Raw genomic sequence first — 23,183 nt, 5'->3', positions numbered from 1 at the left:
CTAGTGCACTAGCTAGCTTGGCGCCAAAAGTCCAAACCTACCAAAAACTGCAAAAGAATTCCTTCTTGTTTGGTTGCTTCAAACTTCAAAGGAAGAAAATGAAGCAAAGCCACTTTGGTATTCACATCCTCAACCATCATATCATAACTATCCAGCACAAGGCAGCAACAGAAAGGAAATGAATTAGAACGCGAGACCGATGAGTAAAGTGAACTTTGCTTCAGATCTTTTCATGATTTTCATCTGTATGATATGATACATCTATACACTTGTACACCTCTTGGAAGCGTTGGAAGCGCGAGGCAGAGATGGAAATGGTATCACAAAAGAAAGAAATTAACCAAGAACATATAAATAAATCGTTACTGCAATGACCTCTCTAAATCTAAACTATATACTGTACTATATATACTCTCGCTGATTATCGTTGAAACCAACGATGGATCAGTGCCCCGCGCCTCGCCTGCTCGGCCCCATGGGCAGCATCTCCATGAGCGACGACACCAGCGCCGTCGCCGGGCTCGGCGGCACGGGCCTCGCGGCGTCGGCGCACCGCACGAAGCTCGCGGCGAGGATCGCGACGAGGACGGCGACGACGACGAACAAGTCGAGGGGGCGGCGAGCTTCCATGGCCTCCGAAGGAGAAACGAAGGCGCCCTTGGATGGATCTCCTCTGAATTCCAAGGAGCACAACTGCACAAGCACACAGTATACTTGTCTGAATCTCTGGTCTTTCTTTTCTTCGGTGTGATGCTAGGCTAGTGTAGCGCGTGCGTGTATTTATAGCTAGCTAGAGAGACGTGCAGGCGGTGCAGCTGGGCTGTGGAAATTCTTATGCTGGGTGCGTGTCCCGTTCTTTGAAGCCGGGTTGGAAATTCTCGCGCGTGCCCGAACCGGTCAAGGGCGCCGGGGCCGGGGCGGCGTGTCCGTCCACCGGGAGCAGCAGGCAGCGGCCGCATTCACTCCGGAGCGCTGACCCGGCCGCTCCGCCGTGCCCGCGCACGTTGGAACGGGTCTGGGGTGGGAGGTGCACCGGCGCCGGCCACCTTTTGATCCCTCCTCGTGGCATCGTGTGGTCGGAGGCGCGCTTCCTTCCCCGGCGCCTGTCGTCGTCTCACAGAATTGAATTCGTAAAGTGGGACGGAGCTCGGATGGGTTGACACGACAGCGCCGCGTTTACTGGCCGCGCCGACTTGTATGTTTTGGCTCGCTTTTCGTCTTTTTCTACGGAAACACTAAACGTCTGACGTAGGAGTAAGGTTTTTAACCACGACAAATCAAACGTTTTTTTAGTGGTAAATTATGTTCTACTAGTGAGGATGTCAATATTTATTTTAGCAAGCATGACAATTCCTGGCAAAAAATTGAACATGACAAGAATTTGCATGTCCATTTATCCAATTGTTGAGGGTTGCAATGCTGATTAACTAGAACCATTAGCTCTTGATATTGTTCAAATGCCTGATCGGAGACTGGGTCTGGTAGTTGTTGGCAAGTTCAGGTGAGTTGAACATGGTGGCAGAGAGATCTGCATAGGAGTGCAATTCAGGGAATTTTTGAGTGAGTGCCCGATCCTGCCATAGAGCATACCAGAGTGAAATAGAGCTCCCAGATCCCTCTACACATGAAGCAACATTTTGAATGTGCGCATAAATTTGAAGAGGGCTTTCCACCAGGAGGATCACTCAATTATGTGCATCGAAAGGTTGCTGCAATATTATGTTTCCCAGACAAGCTTTACATAGGGCAGTCCTCTTTATTAAAGAAATTGTGAATGTTTTCAATAAGGTGGGCTTTATTGTGACAAGTACTGTCCAACACTCTCAAACCCCCTTGACTTCGAGGCGTACTACAAACTTGTTCCACGCAATCAAAGCACACCCCTTATTCTCTTGTCCAAATTTCCTCCAAAGAAAATGTTTGAGGTATTTGTTAATTTTTTTTGATTGGGATAGGCAGATCCAACCTAAACATGAAGAATATTGGTAAAGAGGTGGAAACTAATTTGATTAGTTTCAATCTACTATCATAAGACAACATGTTGGATGACGGCTGACCTGGCAAGGTCTTTGCGTTGGTACCTGCTTTGAAGATTGTTAGGTGGATGACGGCTGCGGTAGCATCGGTGAGTGCACCGGACCAGTGTGGCCCATTCTCGGTATGTGGATGGGATGGGGCAACCGGCATTAGATGTTAGGTTTTGTGTGATGTCTGTTTGGTATTAGGCTCGGACATTCGGCACCCCTGCATCAAGAGGATAGGAGTAGCGACAGGTGTCGCCAAGATGGTGTCTTCAGGCTCACTAATGTATGTTGGGTAACATAGTAATTTCAAAAATTGTCCTACGCACACGCAAGATCATGGTGATGCATAGCAACGAGAGGGGAGAGTGTTGTCTACGTACCCTCGTAGACCGGCAACGGAAGCGTTGACACAACATAGAGGAAGTAGTCGTACGTCTTCCCGATCCGACCGATCCAAGTACCAAACGTACGGCACCTCCGAGTTCTGCACACGTTCAACTCGGTGACGTCCCTCGAGCTCCGATCCAGCCGAGTGTTGAGGAAGAGTCTCGTCAGCACGACAGCGTGATGATGGTGATGATGTTCTACCGATGCAGGGCTTCGCCTAAGCACCGCTACGATATGACCGAGGTGGAATATGGTGGAAGGGGGCACCGCACACGGCTAAGGAACGATCACGAAGATCAACTTCTGTCATGGGGTGTCCCCTTGCCCCCGTATATAAAGGAGGGAGAGGGGGAGGTGCGGCCGGCCCTAGGGGTGCGCTTGGAGGAGTCCTACTCCCATCGGGAGTAGGACTCCCCCCTCTTGCCTTGTTGGAGAAGGAAAGGGGAAGGGGGAAAGAGGAAAGGGGGGCACCGCTCCCCCCTTCCTTGTCCTATTCGAACTAGGGGGGAGGGGGCGCGCGGCCTGCCCTGGCCGGCCGTCCTCTTCTCCCTTAAGGCCCATGTAGGCCCATTAACCCCTGGGGGGAGGTTCCGGTAACCCCTCGGTACTCCGGTAAAATCCCAATTTCACCCAGAACGTTTCTGGTATCCAAATATAGGCTCCCAATATATCAATCTTTATGTCTCGACCATTTCGAGACTCCTCGTCATGTCCTTGATCACATCCGGGACTCCGAACAACCTTCGGTACATCAAAACACAAAAACCCTAATTACGATCGCCACCGAACTTTAAGCGTGCGGACCCTACGGGTTCGAGAACTATGTAGAGATGACCGAGACACGTCTCCGGTCAATAACCAATAGCGGAACCTGGATGCTCATATTGGCTCCTACATATTCTACGAAGATCTTTATCGGTCAGACCGCATAACAACATAGTTGTTCCCTTTGTCATCGGTATGTTACTTGCCCAAGATTCAATCGTCGGTATCTCAATACCTAGTTCAATCTCGTTACCGGCAAGTCTCTTTACTCGTTCCGTAATACATCATCCCGCAACTAACTTATTAGTTGCAATGCTTGCAAGGCTTGAGTGATGTGCATTACCGAGAGGGCCCAGAGATACCTCTCCGACAATCGGAGTGACAAATCCTAATCTCGAAATACGCCAACCCAACAAGTACCTTTGGAGACACCTGTAGAGCACATTTATAATCACCCAGTTATTTGTGACGTTTGGTAGCACACAAAGTGTTCCTCCGGTAAACAGGAGTTGCATAATCTCATAGTCATAGGCACATGTATAAGTTATGAAGAAAGCAATAGCAACAAACTAAACGATCAAGTGCTATGCTAACGGAATGGGTCAAGTCAATCACATCATTCTCTAATGATGTGACCCCGTTAATCAAATGACAACTCATGTCTATGGCTAGGAAAACTTAACCATCTTTGATTCAACAAGCTAGTCAAGTAGAGGCATACTAGTGACACTCTGTTTGTCTATGTATTCACACATGTATTATGTTTCCGGTTAATACAATTCTAGCATGAATAATAAACATTTATCATGATATAAGGAAATAAACAATAACTTTTATTATTACCTCTAGGGCATATTTCCTTCAGTCTCCCACTTGCACTAGAGTCAATAATCTAGTTCACATCGCCATGTGATTTAACATCAATAGTTCATATCACCATGTGATTAACACCCATAGTTCACATCGTCATGTGACCAACACCCAAAGGGTTTACTAGATTCAATAATCTAGTTCACATCGCTGTGTGATTAACGCCCAAAGAGTACTAAGGTGTGATCATGTTTTGCTTGTGAGAGAAGTTTAGACAACGGGTCTGCCACATTCAGATCCGTACGTATTTTGCAAATTTCTATGTCAACAATGCTCTGCACTAAGGTACTCTAGCTAATTGCTCCCACTTTCAATATGTATCTAGATTGAGACTTTGAGTCATCTGGATCAATGTCAAAACTTGCATCGACGTAACCTTTTACAACGAACCTTTTGTCACCTCCATAATCGAGAAACATGTCCTTATTTCACTAAGGATAATCTTGACCAATGTCCAGTGATCTACTCCTAGATCACTATTGTACTCATTAAAAAACTTATCAAACGTCTTGATCTATCTCTATAGATCTTGATGCTCAATATGTAAGCAGCTTCACCGAGGTCTTTCTTTGAAAAACTCCTTTCAAACATTCCTTTATGCTTTGCAGAATAATTCTACATTATCTCTGATCAACAATATGTCATTCACATATACTTATCAGAAATGTTGTAATCCTCTACTCACTTTCTTGTAAATACAGGCTTCACCGCAAGTCTTTATAAAACTATATGCTTTGATCAACTTATCAAAGCGTATATTCCAACTCCGAGATGCTTGCACCAGTCTATAGATGGATCGCTCGAGCTTGCATATTTTTTTAGTACCTTTAGGATTGACAAAACCTTCTGGTTGCATCATACAACTCTTCTTTAATAAATCCATTAAGGAATGCAGTTTTGTTTATAAACTTGCCAGATTTCATAAAATGCGGCAATTGCTAACATGATTCGGACAGACTTAAGCATAGATACGAGGGAGAAACTCTCATCGTAGTCAACACCTTGAACTTGTTGAAAACCTTTTTGCGACAATTCTAGCTTTGTAGATAGTCATACTACTATCAGCGTCCATCTTCCTCTTGAAGATCCATTTAATATCAATGGCTCATCGATCAATGGGCAAGTCAATCAAAGTCTACTTTGTTCTCATACATGGATCTCATCTCAGATTTCATGGCCTCAAGCCATTTCGCGGAATCTGGGCTCATCATCGCTTCCTCATAGTTCATAGGCTCGTCATGGTCAAGTAACATGACCTCTAGAACAGGATTACCGTACCACTCTGGTGCGGATATCACTCTGGTTTACCTACGAGGTTCGGTAGTAACTTGATCTGAAGTTACATGATCATCATCATTAGCTTCCTCACTAATTGGTGTAGTAGTCACAGGAACAGATTTCTGTGATGAACTACTTTCCAATAAGGGAGTAGGTACAGTTACCTCATCAAGTTCTACTTTCCTCCCACTCACTTCTTTCGAGAGAAACTCCTTCTCTAGAAAGGAACCATTCTCAGCAACGAATATCTTGTCTTCGGATCTGTGATAGAAGGTGTACCCAACAATTTCTTTTGGGTATCCTATGAAGACGGACTTCTCCGATTTGGGTTTGAGCTTATCAGGTTGAAACCTTTTCATATAAGCACCTCAAACTTTAAGAAACGACAGCTTAGGTTTCTTGCCAAACCATAGTTCATACGATGTCGTCTCAATGGATTTAGATGGTGCCCTATTTAACGTGAATGTAGCTGTCTCTAATGCATAACCCCAAAACGATAGCGGTAAATCAGTAAGAGACGTCATAGATCGCATCATATCTAATAAAGCACGGTTACGACGTTCAGACACACCATTACACTGTGGTGTTCCAGGTGGCGTGAGTAGTGAAACTATTTCACATTGTTTTAACTGAAGGCCAAACTCGTAACTCAAATATTTTACTTCTGTGATCATATCGTAGAAATTTTTATTTTGTTACGATGATTCTTCACTTCACTCTGAAATTCTTTGAATTTTTCAAATGTTTCAGACTTGTGTTTCATCAAGTAGATATACTCATATCTGCTCAAATCATCTGTGAAGATCAGAAAATAACGATACTTGCGGTGAGCCTTAACACTCATCGGACCGCATACATCAGTATGTATTATTTCCAATAAGTCAGTTGCTCGCTCCATTGTTCCGGAGAACGGAGTCTTAGTCATCTTGCCCATGAGGCATGGTTTGCAAGCATCAAGTGATTCATAATCAAGTGATTCCAAAAGTCCATCAGCATGGAGTTTCTTCATGCGCTTTACACCAATATGACCTAAACGGCAGTGCCACAAATAAGTTGCACTATAATTATTAACTTTGCATCTTTTGGTTTCAATATTATGAATATGTGTATCACTACGATCGAGATCCAACGACCATTTTCACTGGGTGTGTAACCATATAAGGTTTTATTCATGTAAACAAAACAACAATTTATTCTCTTACTTAAATGAATAACCGTATTGCAATAAACATGATCAAATCATATTCATGCTCAACGCAAACACCAAATAACACTTATTTAGGTTCAACACTAATCCTGAAAGTATAGGGAGTGTGTGATGATGATCATATCAATCTTGGGACCACTTCCAACACACATCGTCACTTCACCCTTAACTAGTCTCTTTTCATTCTGCAACTCCCGTTTCGAGTTACTACTCTTAGCAATTGAACCAGTATCAAATACCGAGGGGTTGCTACGAACACTAGTAAAATACACATCAATAATCTGTATATCAAATATATCTTTGTCTACTTTGCCATCCTTCTTATCCACCAAATACTTGGGGCAGTTCCGCTTCCAGTGACCAGTCCCTTTGCAGTAGAAACACTTAGTCTCAGGCTTAGGACCAGACTTGGGCTTCTTCACTTGAGCAGCAACTTGCTTGCCGTTCTTCTTGAAGTTCCCCTTCTTCCCTTTGCCATTTTCTTGAAACTAGTGGTCTTGTCTACCATCAACACTTGATATTTTTCTTGATTTCTACCTTCGTTGATTTCAGCATTACGAAGAGCTTGGGAATCGTTTCCATTATCCCTTGCATATCATAGTTCATCGTGAAGTTCTACTAACTTGGTGATGGTGACTAGAGAATTATGTCAATCACTATCTTATCTGGAAGATTAACTCCCACTTGATTCAAGTGATTGTAGTACCCAGACAATCAGAGCACATGCCCACTGCTTGAGCTATTCTCCTCCATCTTTTAGCTATAGAACTTGTTGGAGACTTCATATCTCTCAACTCGGGTATTTGCTTGAAATATTAACTTCAACTCCTGGAACATCTCATATGGTCCATGACGTTCAAAACATCTTTGAAGTCCCGATTCTAAGCTGTTTAAGCATGGTGCGCTAAACTATCAAGTAGTCATCATATTGAGCTAGCCAAACGTTCATAACATCTGCATCTGCTCCTGCAATAGGTCTGTCACCTAGCGGTGCATTAAGGACATAATTCTTCTGTGCAGCAATGAGGATAATCCTCAGATCACGGATCCAATCCGCGTCATTGCTACTAACATCTTTCAACTTAATTTTCTCTAGGAACATATCAAAAATAAAACAGGGGAGCTAAACGCGAGCTATTGATCTACAACATAGATATGCTAATACTACCAGGACTAAGTTCATGATAGTTTAAAGTTCAATTAATCATATTACTTAAGAATTCCCACTTAGGCAGACATCCCTCTAATCTTCTAAGTGATCACGTGATCCATATCAACTAAACCATATCCGATCATCATGTGAGATGGAGTAGTTTCAATGGTGAACATCACTATGTTGATCATATCTACTATATGATTAACGCTCGACCTTTCGGTCTCCGTGTTCCGAGGCCATATCTGTTATATGCTAGGCTCGTCAAGTTTAAACTGAGTATTCCGCGTGTGCAACTATTTTGCACCCGTTGTATTTGAACGTAGAGCCTATCACACCCGATAGCACGAAGAACTTTCACAGCGGTGCATACTCAGGGAGAACACTTGTACCTTGATAATTAGTGAGAGATCATCTTATAAAGCTACCGTCGAACTAAGCAAAATAAGATGTATAAAAGATAAACATCACATGCAATCAAAATATGTGACATGATATGGCCATCATCATCTTGTGCCTTTGATCTCCATCTCCAAAGCATCGTCATGATTTCCATCGTCACTAGCATGACATCATGATCTCCATCATCTTGATCTATATCAATGTGTCGTCACATGGTCGTCTCGCCAACTATTGCTCTTGCAACTATTGCTATCGCATAGCGATAAAGTAAAGCAATTATTTGGCGCTTGCATCTTATGCAATAAAGAGACAACCATAAGGCTTCTGCCAGTTGCTGATAACTTCAACAAAACATGATCATCTTATACAACTTATATCTCATCACGTCTTGACCATATCACATCACAACATGCCCTGCAAAAACAAGTTAGACGTCCTCTACTTTGTTGTTGCAAGTTTTACGTGACTGCTATGGGCTGAGCAAGAACCGTTCTTACCTACGCATCAAAACCACAACGATAGTTTGTCAAGTTGATGCTGTTTAAACCTTCGCAAGGACCGAGCGTAGCCACACTCGGTTCAACTAAAGTTGGAGAAACTGACACCCGCCAGCCACCTGTGTGCAAAGCACGTCGGTAGAACCAGTCTCGCGTAAGCGTACGCGTAATGTCGGTCCGGGCCGCTTCATCCAACAATACCGCCGAACCAAAGTATGACATGCTGGTAAGCAGTATGACTTATATCGCCCACAACTCACTTGTGTTCTACTCGTGCATAACTTCAACGCATAAAACCTGGCTCGGATGCCACTGTTGGGTAACGTAGTAATTTCAAAAAATTTCCTACACACACGCAAGATCATGGTGATGCATAGCAACGAGAGGGGAGAGTGTTGTCTACGTACCCTCGTAGACTGGCAACGGAAGCGTTGACACAATGTAGAGGAAGTAGTCGTACGTCTTCCCGATCCGACCGATCCAAGTACCGAACGTACGGCACCTCCGAGTTCTGCACACGTTCAACTCGGTGACGTCCCTCGAGCTCCGATCTAGCCGAGTGTTGAGGGAGAGTTTCATCAGCACGACGGCGTGATGACGGTGATGATGTTCTACCGATGCAGGGCTTCGCCTAAGCACCGCTACGATATGATCGAGGTGGAATATGGTGGAAGGGGCACCGCACACGGCTAAGGAACGATCATGAAGATCAACTTCTGTCATAGGGTGCCCCCTTGCCCCCATATATAAAGGAGGGAGAAGGGGAGGTGCGGCCGGCCCTAGGGGTGCGCCTGGAGGAGTAATACTCCCACCAGGAGTAGGACTCCCCCCTCTTGCCTTGTTGGAGAAGGAAAGGGGAAGGGGGAAAGAGGAAAGGGGGCGCCGCTCCCCCCTTCCTTGTCCTATTCGGACTAGGGGGGGAGGGGGCGCGCGGCCTGCCCTGGCCGGCCGTCCTCTTCTCCCTTAAGGCCCATGTAGGCCCATTAACCCCCGGGGAGGGGGGGGGGGTTCCGGTAACCCCCTGGTACTCCGGTAAAATACCGATTTCACCTGGAACATTTCCGATATCCAAATATAGGCTTCCAATATATCAATCTTTATGTCTCGACCATTTCGAGACTCCTCGTCATGTCCGTGATCACATCCGGGACTCCGAACAACCTTCGGTACATCAAAACACAAAAACCCTAATTACGATCGTCACCGAACTTTAAGCGTGCGGACCCTACGGGTTCGAGAACTATGTAGACATGACCGAGACACGTCTCCGGTCAATAACCAATAGCGGAACCTGGATGCTCATATTGGCTCCTACATATTCTGCGAAGATCTTTATCGGTCAGACCGCATAACAACATACATTGTTCCCTTTGTAATCGGTATGTTACTTGCCCCAGATTCGATCGACGGTATCTCAATACCTAGTTCAATCTCGTTACCGGCAAGTCTCTTTACTCATTCCGTAATACATAATCCCGCAACTAACTTATTAGTTGCAATGCTTGCAAGGCTTGAGTGATGTGCATTACCGAGAGGGCCCAGAGATACCTCTCCGACAATCGGAGTGACAAATCCTAATCTCGAAATACGCCAACCCAACAAGTACCTTTAGAGACACCTGTAGAGCACCTTTATAATCACCTAGTTACGTTGTGACGTTTGGTAGCACACAAAGTGTTCCTCCGGTAAACGGGAGTTGCATAATCTCATAGTCATAGGAACATGTATAAGTTATGAAGAAAGCAATAGCAACAAACTAAACGAGCAAGTGCTATGCTAACGGAATGGGTCAAGTCAATCACATCATTCTCTAATGATGTGACCCCATTAATCAAATGACAACTCATGTCTATGGCTAGGAAAACTTAACCATCTTTGATTCAACGAGCTAGTCAAGTAGAGGCATACTAGTGACACTCTGTTTGTCTATGTATTCACACATGTATTATGTTTCCGGTTAATACAATTCTAGCATGAATAATAAACATTTATCATGATATAAGGAAATAAATAATAACTTTTATGATTGCCTCTAGGGAATATTTCCTTCAATGTAATGGTTTGTAAGGTCTTTGAGAATAATTAATAAAATAACTGCATGCATCGTTCAGATGCAGAGGCCGGGGGTAATCCTCCTTTTCTAAAAAAGACAACATATTGGAACATATAATATCCTTTCAATTATTTGGCAAATTGAAGAGAAATCTTCAACTCTAAGCCTGACAGTACGGAGAGGTGACTCCAAATAAGTGAATGGGAAACTACCTTGTTGACATCCCATAGTCAAACATTTTCAACTTTTTCTTCATCAGCAACATTGATGGGGACCAAAGTTGATTTTGCATAATTGATATTTAAACTAGTTTGTTCATCATAGTGTTGAAGGAAACTCCTGACTTGACCAAGTTGATTTCTCTTCAGCACACATCACTAAAATGGCATCATCAGCATAGTGAAACACATGGAAATTAGGGTGGGAATTGATAGTTAGTGGAGTTGAAATTTGAAAGTGCATCTAATCCCTGGGTGGTTTTGGAAATTCATAACAACACATATATCCCTGAATGAATGCCTGCTCAAAGATTATTTCAGGAAAGTTTAATTTAGGTACAATAAGGGATGTGAAATTGGACCCCTCAAAATGCTAAGGACAAATGCGGTTCATGCCTCAAGACTCTTCATTTTGTATATAAGTGATCCAAGATTGCAATGAGTCCATATGTATGCCAATACTATCAAAAGGGGATGAGGTTGAGAAGATGAGTTCTTTGCTCAAGTGCTTAAAGATCAAAATCCAAAGCCTCAGACAATTTCACAAGCTTCCACTATATCAAACCCAAAAGTCATCTCGGACTCACCGAACCAATCCACAACGGAGTCACCGAGCCATACCAATGTAGGTGTTCTCCCAAAACCTAGTTGCATCGGTCTCACCGAAGAGCATGTGGCAACCTTCTGTGATTCATTCAGAATTTTCGAATGATTTCAGTCGGTGACACCGAAGCATGGAAAGTGCTTAGGTCATCACATCTTGGAGCCACCGATCAGTTTCACCTAGTGTGACCGAACAATCCAAAGTTCATACCTTTAGTACTTATCGGTTTGACCGAGTGGTTTGAGTCGGTCTCACCGATGTGTGCAAAAGTGTGTGTAATGGTCAGATTTTTTGTCCTGCCTATATATACCCCCCACCCACTCCGCCATTGTCTCTTGAAGCAAACACAACTCCTATCCATTTTTCTGAGAGAGAACTTCCAGTCCTTGTGCTGATCTCAAAGGGATACCACTCAAACCATTGATGTTTTGATTTCTAGTCACCTCATTGCTTTCCAACCAAACCTCTCCTACCAAAAGCCAAAATCTATGAGAGAGTTTTGAGTGTTGAGGAGATTATATTTTGAAGCACAAGAGCAAGGAGTTCATCATCAATAACACCATATATTACCTTTTAGAGGGTGGTGCCTCCTAGCTTGGCTAGGTGTGCTTGGGAGTCTCCAAATCTTGTGGAGAAACCAAGAAATTTTTGAGGGCTTGGAAATCACCTACTTCGTGAAGATCTACCGGAGTGAGGCTAATCCTTTGTGAGCATAAGCCATGGTGGTGTAGACAAGGTTGCTTCTTCATGGATCCTTCATGGGTGTGAGCCCTTCATGGACTCAATTCCTCCATGGAATCTCGCAACTAAGATCTTTGTGATCTTAGATCATTGGGATCGAAACCTCCATCAACGTGGACGTACGATAGGGCCACCTACCAGAACCACGGGCCAAAAATCTTCACCGTGTCACCATTGTGTTTGTGTATCTCTAAACTCTACTATCTACATTACTATCACTTGCATGTCTTTACTTTCCGCTGCATGTACTCTAGACTTGCATGTGTAGGGTGGTCTTGTACTGCTAGCTACGCTAAAATCTTCGAAGAACCAAAATTTGGGAGAAGAGTCCTTTAAATTTTGCTATGTTAAAATCTTCGAAGAACCAAAATTTGGGAGAAGAGTCCTTTAAATTTTGCTAGCAGTCTATTCACCCCGCATTTGGACATACAAGATTATATTGAAAAATGCATTGCCTCATTAAGAATGGACTGCAAAAGATAAACAACCAACACAAAGATGAGTGGGGATAGTGAATCTCCTTGTCTGACTCCTCTCCTACGTTGAATCTTTTTACCAGCAATTCCATGTAAAAGCACTGAAGAATTACCATAAGTGAAAATCATATGGATCCGATTTAGCCATCTTGCACCAAAGCCTCTAGCAGTAAGGATCTTCATGATAACATGATGTTCAATCATATCAAGTACTCTTTTAGTCAAGTCTGAGCATCAAAATCTCCTTTTTTGTATTGTTTACAATGAAAGAGATATCAAAGGCCCAAGCCAAGCAGTTTTGTACAGATCTATATTTAATAAATCCCTATTTGTTAAGACGGACTTAATGTAGAGTAACTCTCTGGTGCCTATTTAGAAGAAGCTTTGTGATGATTTTATTCAGAAGTTTAACAAAGAGATATGTGTGAAGTCACTTGGACACTGAGGGTTATCTTCTATTTGGAACCAATCGATCAGTGGTTGACGTAATGAGAAAAAAAGAAAACTTGGATTCGTAATTCACTTAGGCCACGTAGCCATATTAAGGATATGATGGAATGTCATGTAGCTCCGATCATGCAACTTCAAAACACTTTACACATAAGTAGTACTTAATGTCATGAGCATGTTCAAAATAATATGATAGGATATCATGGTTAACAATTGGGAGTAGTAAATGGATCATACACACACTAATAATAAACCGTTAAGTCCTTGCTTGAAACAATAGAAAATGTAGCAAAGTACTTTTTAGAAGATATAGTATCAGTACAGAAATTTCTTCTGTGTGGTCATTACATAGGAATTCTAGAGAAAACCAAATATGAGGTTTATCTGATTATTCTTCTCAAAATATGATGGTCCAATTCTAGGCCGAAATCAGCAGGGTGCTATTTTTCACATGCTCTACATATGTGCAAAAATGCAAAAGGCACTCCAAATGTTTTGAGAAGACGGGAAAAAATGCTCTCATGCACAAAACCTTTCATTGCACACCTACAAGTACCCCTCATCCATGAATGCACTATTTTCCATCTTTGGGTCTTAACTACCATTCTTTATCAAACCAAATACAATAGTAACATGCTAAAAAGTATAGCAAGCAAAAAGGAAAGAAAATGATGTAGTGAAGAGATAGAGGATGCGTGAAAAATGGTCGGAGGAGGTCCGCTTCCCTCCCCGGCGCCTGTCGTCGTCTCATTGTTGAATTCGCAAAGTGGGATGGAGCTTGGATGAGTTGACACGACAGCGCCGCGTTTACCGGCCTCACCGACTTTACGTTTTGGCTCGCTCTTGGTCTTTTTCTACGGAAATACTAAACGTCCGACGTGAGATTTTAACCATGACAAGTCAAACATTTTTATGGTAAATTATGTTCTTGTGAGGATGTCAATCTTCTTTAGCAAACATGGCAATTTCTGACAAAAAACAGAACATGGCAAAGATTTACCATGCTTGCTAAAGAAAGTTGTCGTCCTCACGATAACACAATTTGCCATGCTAAAAAACCTGATGTTCGTCCGATCAAATACTCTTTTCTACGCTCGGTTGGTCGTCCATGGTAGTACATTTCATGAAGCCAGAACCGTACAACAATTGTTTTGCGGTATTCTTTATATGTTTTTTAGGGGGTATTCTTTATATGTTGATAATGCATAATGCACATTACATAGGTACAAAAAAAATAGAAAACATCAAAGGAGAGTGTCTAAACGTGAAGATAACTACTACTCCCTTTATAAAGAATTATAAGAGTGTCTAAACACTCTTAAATTTCTTTACGTAGGGAGTACTTCACACCAACATCATAGATGGTGATTAACCATTCTTCTAGGCTCAAATCTTGTTGGAGTAAGTGTCGTCTCAGGCAACTTGCAAATAGCAAAAAAAACATTGTCTTATACTGTACTCCCTCCATAAACTAATATAAGAGTGTTTAGATTACTAATATAGTGATCTAAACACTCTTACATTAGTTTACAGAAGGAGTATTATATAGTTCAGAAAATATAAAAATTACACAGATCTCAACATCGAGATCGACGGTCCACGGTGCTGACTGAGATTCTCTTTTTTCCCCTTTCACCCCTCATGTCTGTCCCGATAACCCTCACCCTCGTCTCTCTCTCTCTCTCTCCTGAACGGCGTCCCACGGCGGACATCGCGCGGTGCGCACTCTCCCTCGCTGCTCGACATCGGCCCGGCGCCCCTCCCCACCGAGGCAGCAGGACGGCGACGCCCGACGAAGCCTCGGTCTCCCCTGCTCTACGCCGGGCGGCGCGGGCCGACGCCCTCCCCGTCGTGGCCAGTAGGACGGCGGCGCTCGACGCCCCCGTCCCCTCCCCGCTCGACGCTCCCTCGGTCTCCCCTGTTCCGTCGGCGGCTAGGATTGGTACCTCGGCGTCCTGATCCGTCTGAGGTCTGCGTCCTCCGAGTCTCTGGTGAGAAATTTCTCAAGCTGCACACCGGGAGGCTGGAGCTGGCACGTCTGACCGCTGCTCAATGCAGATGCGGTGGATTTCTATAATCTTGAACTGAGCAGCACCAATGTGAGTGCTATGTTATTGCACTTTTCTAGGTAGTTTTGTCTGGCTTTGGAGTTGCAGTGTCATTGTTAGTTATCAAACTGGGCTTATTTGGCCTGACATAGCACGGTTCTTAATTATGAAATGTGAAGAAACCAGAGTACTAAGCTTAAGACTTTATTTTGAACTAGCTTCTATGGTGCTGTAGACAATACTCAAGTTGCTGCCTCCATTTTCAGAAGTGTCACTAGGAAGTTAATCATACAAATCAATTCTAGGTTTATCATCTCGTCTCTGTAGGACATTAGGATGTAATTTTACAAAACTGTGTTACTTCATCATGACATTGACACCATTGGACTTAAAGCTGAAATGCTACTAGATGAATTGCAATCTTCCTGCTCCTAATGTTTTTTTGAGAGACCATTCTCTTGAATTGAAGCCGAGGCATTTGCTTCACTTGACTGCACCAAAGTTCCCATCTGACCATACTTCTGCACTTACCAGTCCCTTCATCCCGTTCGAGCCCCGCTTCCTCCGAAGCTCCCCACCACCGCGAAACTATGCTCGCTTTGGCCAATGTCGCTTTCCCACCCACAGTTTCGTCCTCTCCGGTTAAGATGACAAGGCATGCCATTCTTATCCTTGAACCGTGTGTGCTCCCATCTTTTTTCGTTCTCTTATCCTTTGTGTGCCTTGATGGTTTCCAGGAGGTTTTCTTGGAGATGTCGAGCAGAACGGGTGTCAGCTGGGTACTCCCAGTTGGAGGTGATTTTTTTTTCTTGCCCCTCTTTTGTGGTATGAGGATTTTTTCTAGTTCTGCTTGGACAATTGGTTTATCTGTGGACACAGGAGCAATTTAATCTAGAAAGACAATTTAGTTGTAGTCTTAATGTTGATAGAAGTTGGTGAACGTGTTATCTGCAAGTAAGATTCATCATTCATTACACTTGGATCTTGATAGGTTGTTTGGGATGTGTTAGTTCACTTGTTTAACTCTCAGTAATCATCAAACTGAGGAATCTCCCTGAACTCTGGCCCTAGATTTTGTTGAAAATCTGGGCTTTGTTACCTTTGTTCCGACTAAATCTTTATATGGATCTTCAAGCCCAGGATCTTAGCATCTTATCGCAGAAAAGCTAGGTAGCACTCCGCAATCGGTATAATCCAATAGTGAAGTCTCCTGAATTGTTGTTTTGTTATGTCCTTCAGTGTTGTTGTATATGATGCACATGTAGTACTTTAGTCCTTGCCTATTGGGATTTTATTAGGAGACATACATAATAACTGGATTAAAATTTTGACGTCGATAAGAAATATGGGTAATTCGATACAAGTTGTTTGCAAATCAAATATGTTAAACAAATAGTCCATTGTTGGGGGAACTGCTAATGTCAGATATACCGTATACCGTACGTTGTATAACATCCGTGCAATCATGGTTTGCCTTTACATTACATGGACATATATTGAACTTCACTTCTTTTAGGTTAGAAAAGTCAGCTACCGACCTCCTGGAACTGAGCAAAACTTATTGAATCAAACTAGTCTCTCTCTCCAGGAGAAAAGGTAAGCATGCGTTTTATATTGCAATAGCTGTGTTTCTTGGACGCCTTTTGTACTGACGAGACAACTAATTCATGCAGTTTTGGTTTGATATTTGGACGGAGTGGGAGTGGAAAGACCACTCTTTTACAGGTTTGTATTGAAATGCTACATGACATGTTCAACTCTGCATCTTTCATCTTAAGGTGATAGTTTGATTTCTCAGCTTTTGGCCGGTCTATCAGAACCTACCTCTGGTTCAATTTGCATTCAGAAGTATGATGATAGTGGAAATCCAATTGGTCTGTCGGAAGTGTTAGCTCCTCAAAGAGTCGGTATTGTATTTCAGTTTCCTGAGAGGTTTGAACATTGAATTACTACGTTCACTAATAAGTTTTTTACATATTAGCATGAATCCTTATGATCTGTGTGAGTACTTGAGAAGTTTCACTGTAAAATAAGATATTTTAAACCTGTAGGTACTTCTTATCAGATACTATACTTGAGGAAGTTACTTTTGGATGGCCAAGGCAAAAGGCAGACATTCCTTTGAGGGAGCAACTCACTTTAAAACTTCAGAATGCCATTAACTCTGTAATGATTATCTCTCATACATACCATTTTGTTGCATTGTGGAGTGAACTTGTAGTTTGAGAGACCACACACAATTGATTTCTGAAGATAATTTGTTTAACGCTAGGTTGGTCTAAGTGCCATTTCATTGGATAAGGATCCACAGTCTCTTAGTGGTGGGTTTAAGCGGCGACTTGCTTTGGCAATTCAACTGGTATTATTTCAATTTTTTAATACGGGTTGATCGTTCTGTTTTTAGAAGTGAAGATGGATAATCTTTTGCCTTTATCTTCTGATTTTCTAGGTTCAAACTCCTGATTTATTGTTGCTTGATGAGCCCCTCGCTGGACTTGGTATGTACTTGAATATCCATATATCAAACTAATATCTGTAGATTATTTTCTTCCCCTTGCATTGATCCATTTGTTTAATATAATTCTGCTTGTTCATCTTGTCATCTTTGTGCCACAACCCAGACTTGCTAGGAATATTGTGTGGTGTCAAATAGTTTTTCTTTTAAATAGTATATATGCTCTCTTATATGTCGTTACTAAATTTGTATCATCATCATCATCAGATTGGAAAGCTCGGGCTGATGTTGTGAATCTCCTGAAGGACCTAAAGAAAGACCACACCATACTGGTTGTAAGTCATGACCTAAGGTAATTTAGTACTCACCATAGAACACAATATTTTTGTATAGCTGTGCGCCATTGGAGCCACTGTTGAACACAACGCTTACCTGAGGCTGTCAAAATATCTGATTTAAAACGTTTTGCAGAGAACTATACCCGCTGGTAGACCGGTCCTGGAGAATGGAAATGGGGGGTGTTTTGAAGGAGGAACCTTTACCTGTATAGATTAACATTTTTTTCCTCGGAAAATTCATAACTTTTTTTTTGTGTGTGCAGCTGGAATGCTGACCCATTTGTTGTTGCAGTGAACAGGCTCATAGCTAGCTAGGGATCCTAATGTAATGTTTGTAATAGTACAAGGCAAGTTGCAAAATCTATTGAGAGTGACTCCACACCTACTGGATTTTTGTCAATAATAGCATGATGTTATTTCACATATGCTCTGTTCATGTGCACAAACACAGAAGCGCTCTCAGTTAAGTATCTTGAAGAGTCTGACCGAATGAAATGCACCTCTCGTTGCGCATCTCCTCAACCATGAATGCACCTTTTGCTCCCTTTATATACCACCCATGTTTGAGTCTTCGCTACACACTATTGATTCATCAAACAGTATACAATAGTGAGGTGCTAGCAGCCAAAGGAAAGCACCAAGGAGAGAAAGTGGTCTACTGATATGGTACGTAGCAGCGGTGTCAAAAAACGAAAAGGCAAAATGGAAGAAGACGTAGCTAGAAACTTTCATGTGTGTCTTAGGAATAGGAAGCATTGGGGAAAATTGGCGGAAAAGGCTTGAAAAAGGTCACCGTTTTGTGCTCCGGCCTCTTACGTCTGCTCCTTCTAGCCCAACGACTTTGCCATCCTCTTGATTTGGCTATGAAGTTCCTTCCACGGCCACATGTGCGAACACAAGGAGTATTGAGCTTCCCAGTGAGCAACCCCTCTTTGTGTTGTGTTCACCCCTTTCATGTGTTATTCTCGTGGTCATTCCCCTCCCCGAGAGTTCGATAAGAGAGATGGAAGATAGTGGGATATGGCTAGAAGTTGGAGAGGCATCGTGCGCCGTTTGCCTCCAAATCTAGGGAAAGTATTTGGTGACTGGTGAGGATATGCGTATGAAGCGTGAGTGCTTGTGAAATGCAAGCTCCCCAAAGATAATTTGTATTTAAAGCACTTGATAAATTGCAAGAATGTTGAGTGCTTGTGAAATGCGAGTTCCCCAAAGATCATGTGTATTTTAAAACACTTGATTCATTGCAAATAAACCATGCATCGTTTGATTTTCTCTAGTGAAAAATATAAGTAAACAAGTTGTAAGAAACCATGGATATTGCACGATTGCAAGTCATTTTTTTCACGGCTTAATAGTTCACTCGTATGCCCGGGGGAAAACCCCTTTGAAAATACTACAAAAAATAGGGAGAACCATATGACATGTTGCAAATATTTCTCCCCGCATTGATTGTTCATCATTCACACCCAAAATACTGAAAAATATATTCCGCTTGGCGAGAGGTTTGTCCTGACAATATTAGACACAAATAAATATTAGAGGTGTTGCACATCGAATCACTTGGCGCGCCGAGGTTTTCCCCACCAAGCCTTCTGTCGACGGCCCAAGGCGCAACGGTACTTGTGATATTTCTGGTTGGCGTATGTTTTATTTGGCCATTTTATCGATGTTAAATACCATTGGATGTGTTACTTTTTATTGGCATTGGAAACATATACTATTATTTTATGGCGGGTTTCACAATTTATTGATGCTAATGATTCCTCCTGGCTGACTGATCACGGCTTGCGTCGGTCACTCGAGCGACGTCAGATCCCACCATCATGCGCTCCCCTTTGTTTTATTCCATGCCCTACCCCACCTCTCGTTTCTTATACATAAGCAACACTCCTTTCTTCTACCTTTTCAGGACATGTTGCTCGCCTTCTCTTCCCTCACCATCGCGACCCGTCGGGCGAATTGGGGTGCTGCTGCTGCAGACCAACCACCGCCACCTGCTACTAGGGCGAACCATCATGGGGCGGAGAAACGGCCACAACCAGTGCCTCCTTATTCCTCTCCCTCACACGCAATCCTCAACTCTACCACACACGAGATGCAAATGTGCCGGGGGAACATGCTGCAAGAGTGATGGGCGGGTGCTGAAACAGAGGCTTGACATGCTAGGACTATAGGATCCTTTTGCTTGCAACCAACGCGAGCGATGGCGCGTGACCGACAAAGGCGATGTTGAAACCACCGATTGCAGTGTTGCAACCATTGACAGAAAAAGCTTCAACTGACGATGTAGAAAACTTCAATCAATCACTGCTCAACCAGAAAAAGCTGCAACCGTTTACAGAAAAGCTTCAACCAGGGCACCGCGCAACCAAAAAAGCTGCTACATTGACACAAAAACTTCAACAGTAGATTAAAAAAGCTTCAATCGGCGACAGGAGAACCTACAGAGTGAGCCGATGATGCACATGATAGTTTTGCACCCACATGCTGCGATGGTGGCGAGCATTGAAGTGAATTGACGAGCTCAGGCAACCAATGCGGCAAGGATCAAGCGGCGTCTGGTGATGCTTCGACCGACGACGACCCTATCCTGGAAGCATCATCCTGCGCGGGGCAGGGGGGTGCAAGGGGTGGGGAGGGGGTAGGACGTGGACTGCCGGTCTATAGGCTTGATGAATGTCAAATCATCCTTTTTTAAGAGAGGTTCCTTAAAGATTGGTGATGACCAATCGACGAGTTATTGGGATGATACCTGGTCGGGTGACATGCCATTAGTTCTACAATACTCGACCATGTATACTTTTGTGTTCAGAAAAGAGGATTCAGTGGCTTCTGATCTTCGGGGCGGCCCTTTGAACATCCAATATTTTAGGGCGTTGCTGGGTGACAAATGAACTAAGTGGATGCATTTGAGTTCTAGATTGATGTCAATTAATCTAACTCAGATGGAAGATTAATTCGAGTGGAGATTAACCACTAATGGTGTCTTCACTATGAAGTCTATGTATGCGGATCTCATAGATTCTGGACCTATTTTTCCCAGAAAGCATATTTGGAAACAAAGGTTCCTTGCAAGATCGAAGTTCTTGTGTGGATTTTGCGGAGGGATGTAGTTCTTACCAAAGATAACCTTGCTAAGTGTAACTGGCATGACAGCAAAAATGTTTTTTTTGTGATTAGGAGGAGACAATTCATCACTTATTTTTGTCATGCCCGTTTACTACCTTGATCTGGTGCATGGTTCATGTTACATACAATTTAGCACCACCAACGAGTATTTCAATTTTTTTAGTAACTGGTTAGGTGGTATTCATCATATGCTGAAGGGCCAAATTCGTGTGGGAGTTTATGCCATTCTCTAGGCAATATGAAATTGCTGGAATGATTACGTCTTAAAGATATTGTCTTCTCCTAGTTTATTGCAGGTTATCTACAAACCTATGACTTTAATTTGCATGTGGTCATCACTGCAGTGTGTGGACGTGAGCGCTTATGGCCTCTGGAGGCAGTCAGCTGGAAATGGTTGCACAGGGTTTGTTCAACCAGTTTGGCTGACGAGCCACTCGTAGATTATGTGAATGAGCTAGATAATCTCTGGTTCGACCGCATGTGGTCGTGTTTTCCGTTTATTTGTTTTACCATCTAGTACTCAGTTACTTGAACTTATTCCATGTTTAATAGTATGCATGTGTGCATCATGTGATGTAGAGGCTGAAGTACTCCCCTTCTCGGAAAAATGGCTAGCTAGAAATCTTAAAGTGATATTTGAATGAGTATAAGGCATATGTTAAAAAAATCTATCTGGAGTGACTCCATACCTACCACATGTTCGTTAGTAATACTATGATGCCACTTTGTGTATGCTCTATTCATGTGCATAAATACAGAGGTGCTCTCAGTTAATTATCTTGAAGAGTCTAAGCGAATGAAATGCACCCACATACCTTTTTGTTGTAGATCTTATCAACCATCAATACCTTTTGATGTCTTTATATACCAACCATGTCTGCCTCTTCACCATGTACTATTGATTCATCAAACCATGTAGAATAGTGGAGCGGTAGCAGCCAAAGCAGGAACCTAGGAGAGAAAACGGTCTAGTGAAGTGGTACCTAGTAGCCATGTCAAGAAGCCAAAAATGAAAGAGCATGTGACTAAGAATCGGAGTCTGGATGCGTGTCTTACTTAAGAATAGGAGGCGTTGGGGGAAATTGATGCGAAAACATAGAAGTCGGTATTGCTCTTGTGCCCTGGCCTCTTGCCATTTCTTTCCTTGATGCTCTTCCACCAGTGACCCACACTAAGATCTGGGGCGCACCTCGGCGCTCTTGCATGAACCTGTCTTTTTTTTACGATAAAACAACACCACACAAAACTGACACGCAAGACCAAATTGGTCGGTAGATCTAGGACACACCAGTGCTCCTTCTTTTCCTAAAAAAACATAGTGCTCCTGCTCGTTACTTCTCTGAGCCGCTTTGTGGACATTTGGAGGACACCAGACAAACTATAATGGTAATTGCAGCTAGATTAAAGCAGCAGAGACAATGTATTTTCCAATCCATGCAAGCTACATTGTTTCAGAACTTCTTGCGGAATAATTATGATTCAGGGAACTAAGATATCCAGTAACATGAAAGCAGAAATGGACACTAGGAACTCTTAATCTAAACATCCAAACTAAGCTAATTGCATTGCCTTTGGAATGCAAGACCACTTGTTGCTAAGGACACAATTGCCAAAGGGTGGTTGCATAGAAGAAAAGCCAAAGATTGCAAAGAGATAGCTCTTTAACGGTAGCAACAAACACAATAAGCCTCAAGTCGCATAAAAACTGGTTTTATCAGTTTGTAAACATAACTGGTTGCATGCTCAACTTGTTTATTAGGGTAGAGCATGCACACTGAATATGTTGGAGTGGAGGGAGTAGCGCTATTTACATAGTTTACATATCTTCATACAATTTAATTATTCAATTGGGAAGCGTGGCTGCCGGTCATTGCATCAACAATGGTGATGGTGATTCACGATGGCAATGCATCTTCCTGGTCCTTGTATGGAGGCAATTTGTGATTGTATAGTTGCGTGCACATTGGTTATTTTGCACATGGCGGCGCGACCCCATGCTGCTAACCATCTCTGCGAGGCGTAAGATCAATGGGTTTAGCCTCTTATTCAAGGTTCATGGCGGCGTGCTTCAGACAATGGATGTCTCCC

General features: G+C 42.9%; 1 protein-coding gene across 2 annotated transcripts; it reads left to right on the top strand.

Moving 5' to 3' along the window:
- Positions 1-14,770: 14,770 nt before the first annotated feature.
- LOC123062883 (ABC transporter I family member 11, chloroplastic) lies at positions 14,771-18,387 on the top strand. 2 transcript variants are annotated; one of them, XM_044486568.1, is made up of 12 exons: positions 14,771-15,116; positions 15,184-15,224; positions 15,708-15,828; positions 15,911-15,968; positions 16,690-16,769; positions 16,847-16,898; positions 16,972-17,105; positions 17,225-17,339; positions 17,446-17,532; positions 17,623-17,671; positions 17,896-17,980; positions 18,100-18,387. In XM_044486568.1, the coding sequence occupies exons 3-12, from the start codon at positions 15,764-15,766 to the stop codon at positions 18,176-18,178; spliced, it is 804 nt and encodes a 267-aa protein (XP_044342503.1). In that variant the 5' UTR covers positions 14,771-15,116; positions 15,184-15,224; positions 15,708-15,763; the 3' UTR covers positions 18,179-18,387. The 2 variants fall into 2 exon arrangements, with proteins under 2 accessions (XP_044342503.1, XP_044342502.1); XM_044486567.1 differs by having other exon boundaries at positions 14,771-15,224.
- The last annotated feature ends 4,796 nt before the right edge of the window (positions 18,388-23,183 follow it).

This window comes from Triticum aestivum, chromosome 3A (genome assembly GCF_018294505.1).
Source record: "Triticum aestivum cultivar Chinese Spring chromosome 3A, IWGSC CS RefSeq v2.1, whole genome shotgun sequence".
In the NCBI taxonomy this organism is placed as follows: domain Eukaryota; kingdom Viridiplantae; phylum Streptophyta; class Magnoliopsida; order Poales; family Poaceae; genus Triticum; species Triticum aestivum.
The sequence above is the reverse complement of the archived record's forward strand: the minus strand, read 5'-3'. Positions and strand labels throughout refer to the sequence as shown.

Coding starts and splice junctions, on each gene's coding strand:
- LOC123062883 (XM_044486568.1), top strand. CDS start 15,764: ATGCTCGCTTTGGCCAATGTCGCTTTCCCACCCACAGTTTCGTCCTCT. Junction 15,829..15,910: donor TCTCCGGTTAAGATGACAAG/GCATGCCATTCT, acceptor GATGGTTTCCAG/GAGGTTTTCTTGGAGATGTC. Junction 16,770..16,846: donor CTCTCTCTCCAGGAGAAAAG/GTAAGCATGCGT, acceptor TAATTCATGCAG/TTTTGGTTTGATATTTGGAC.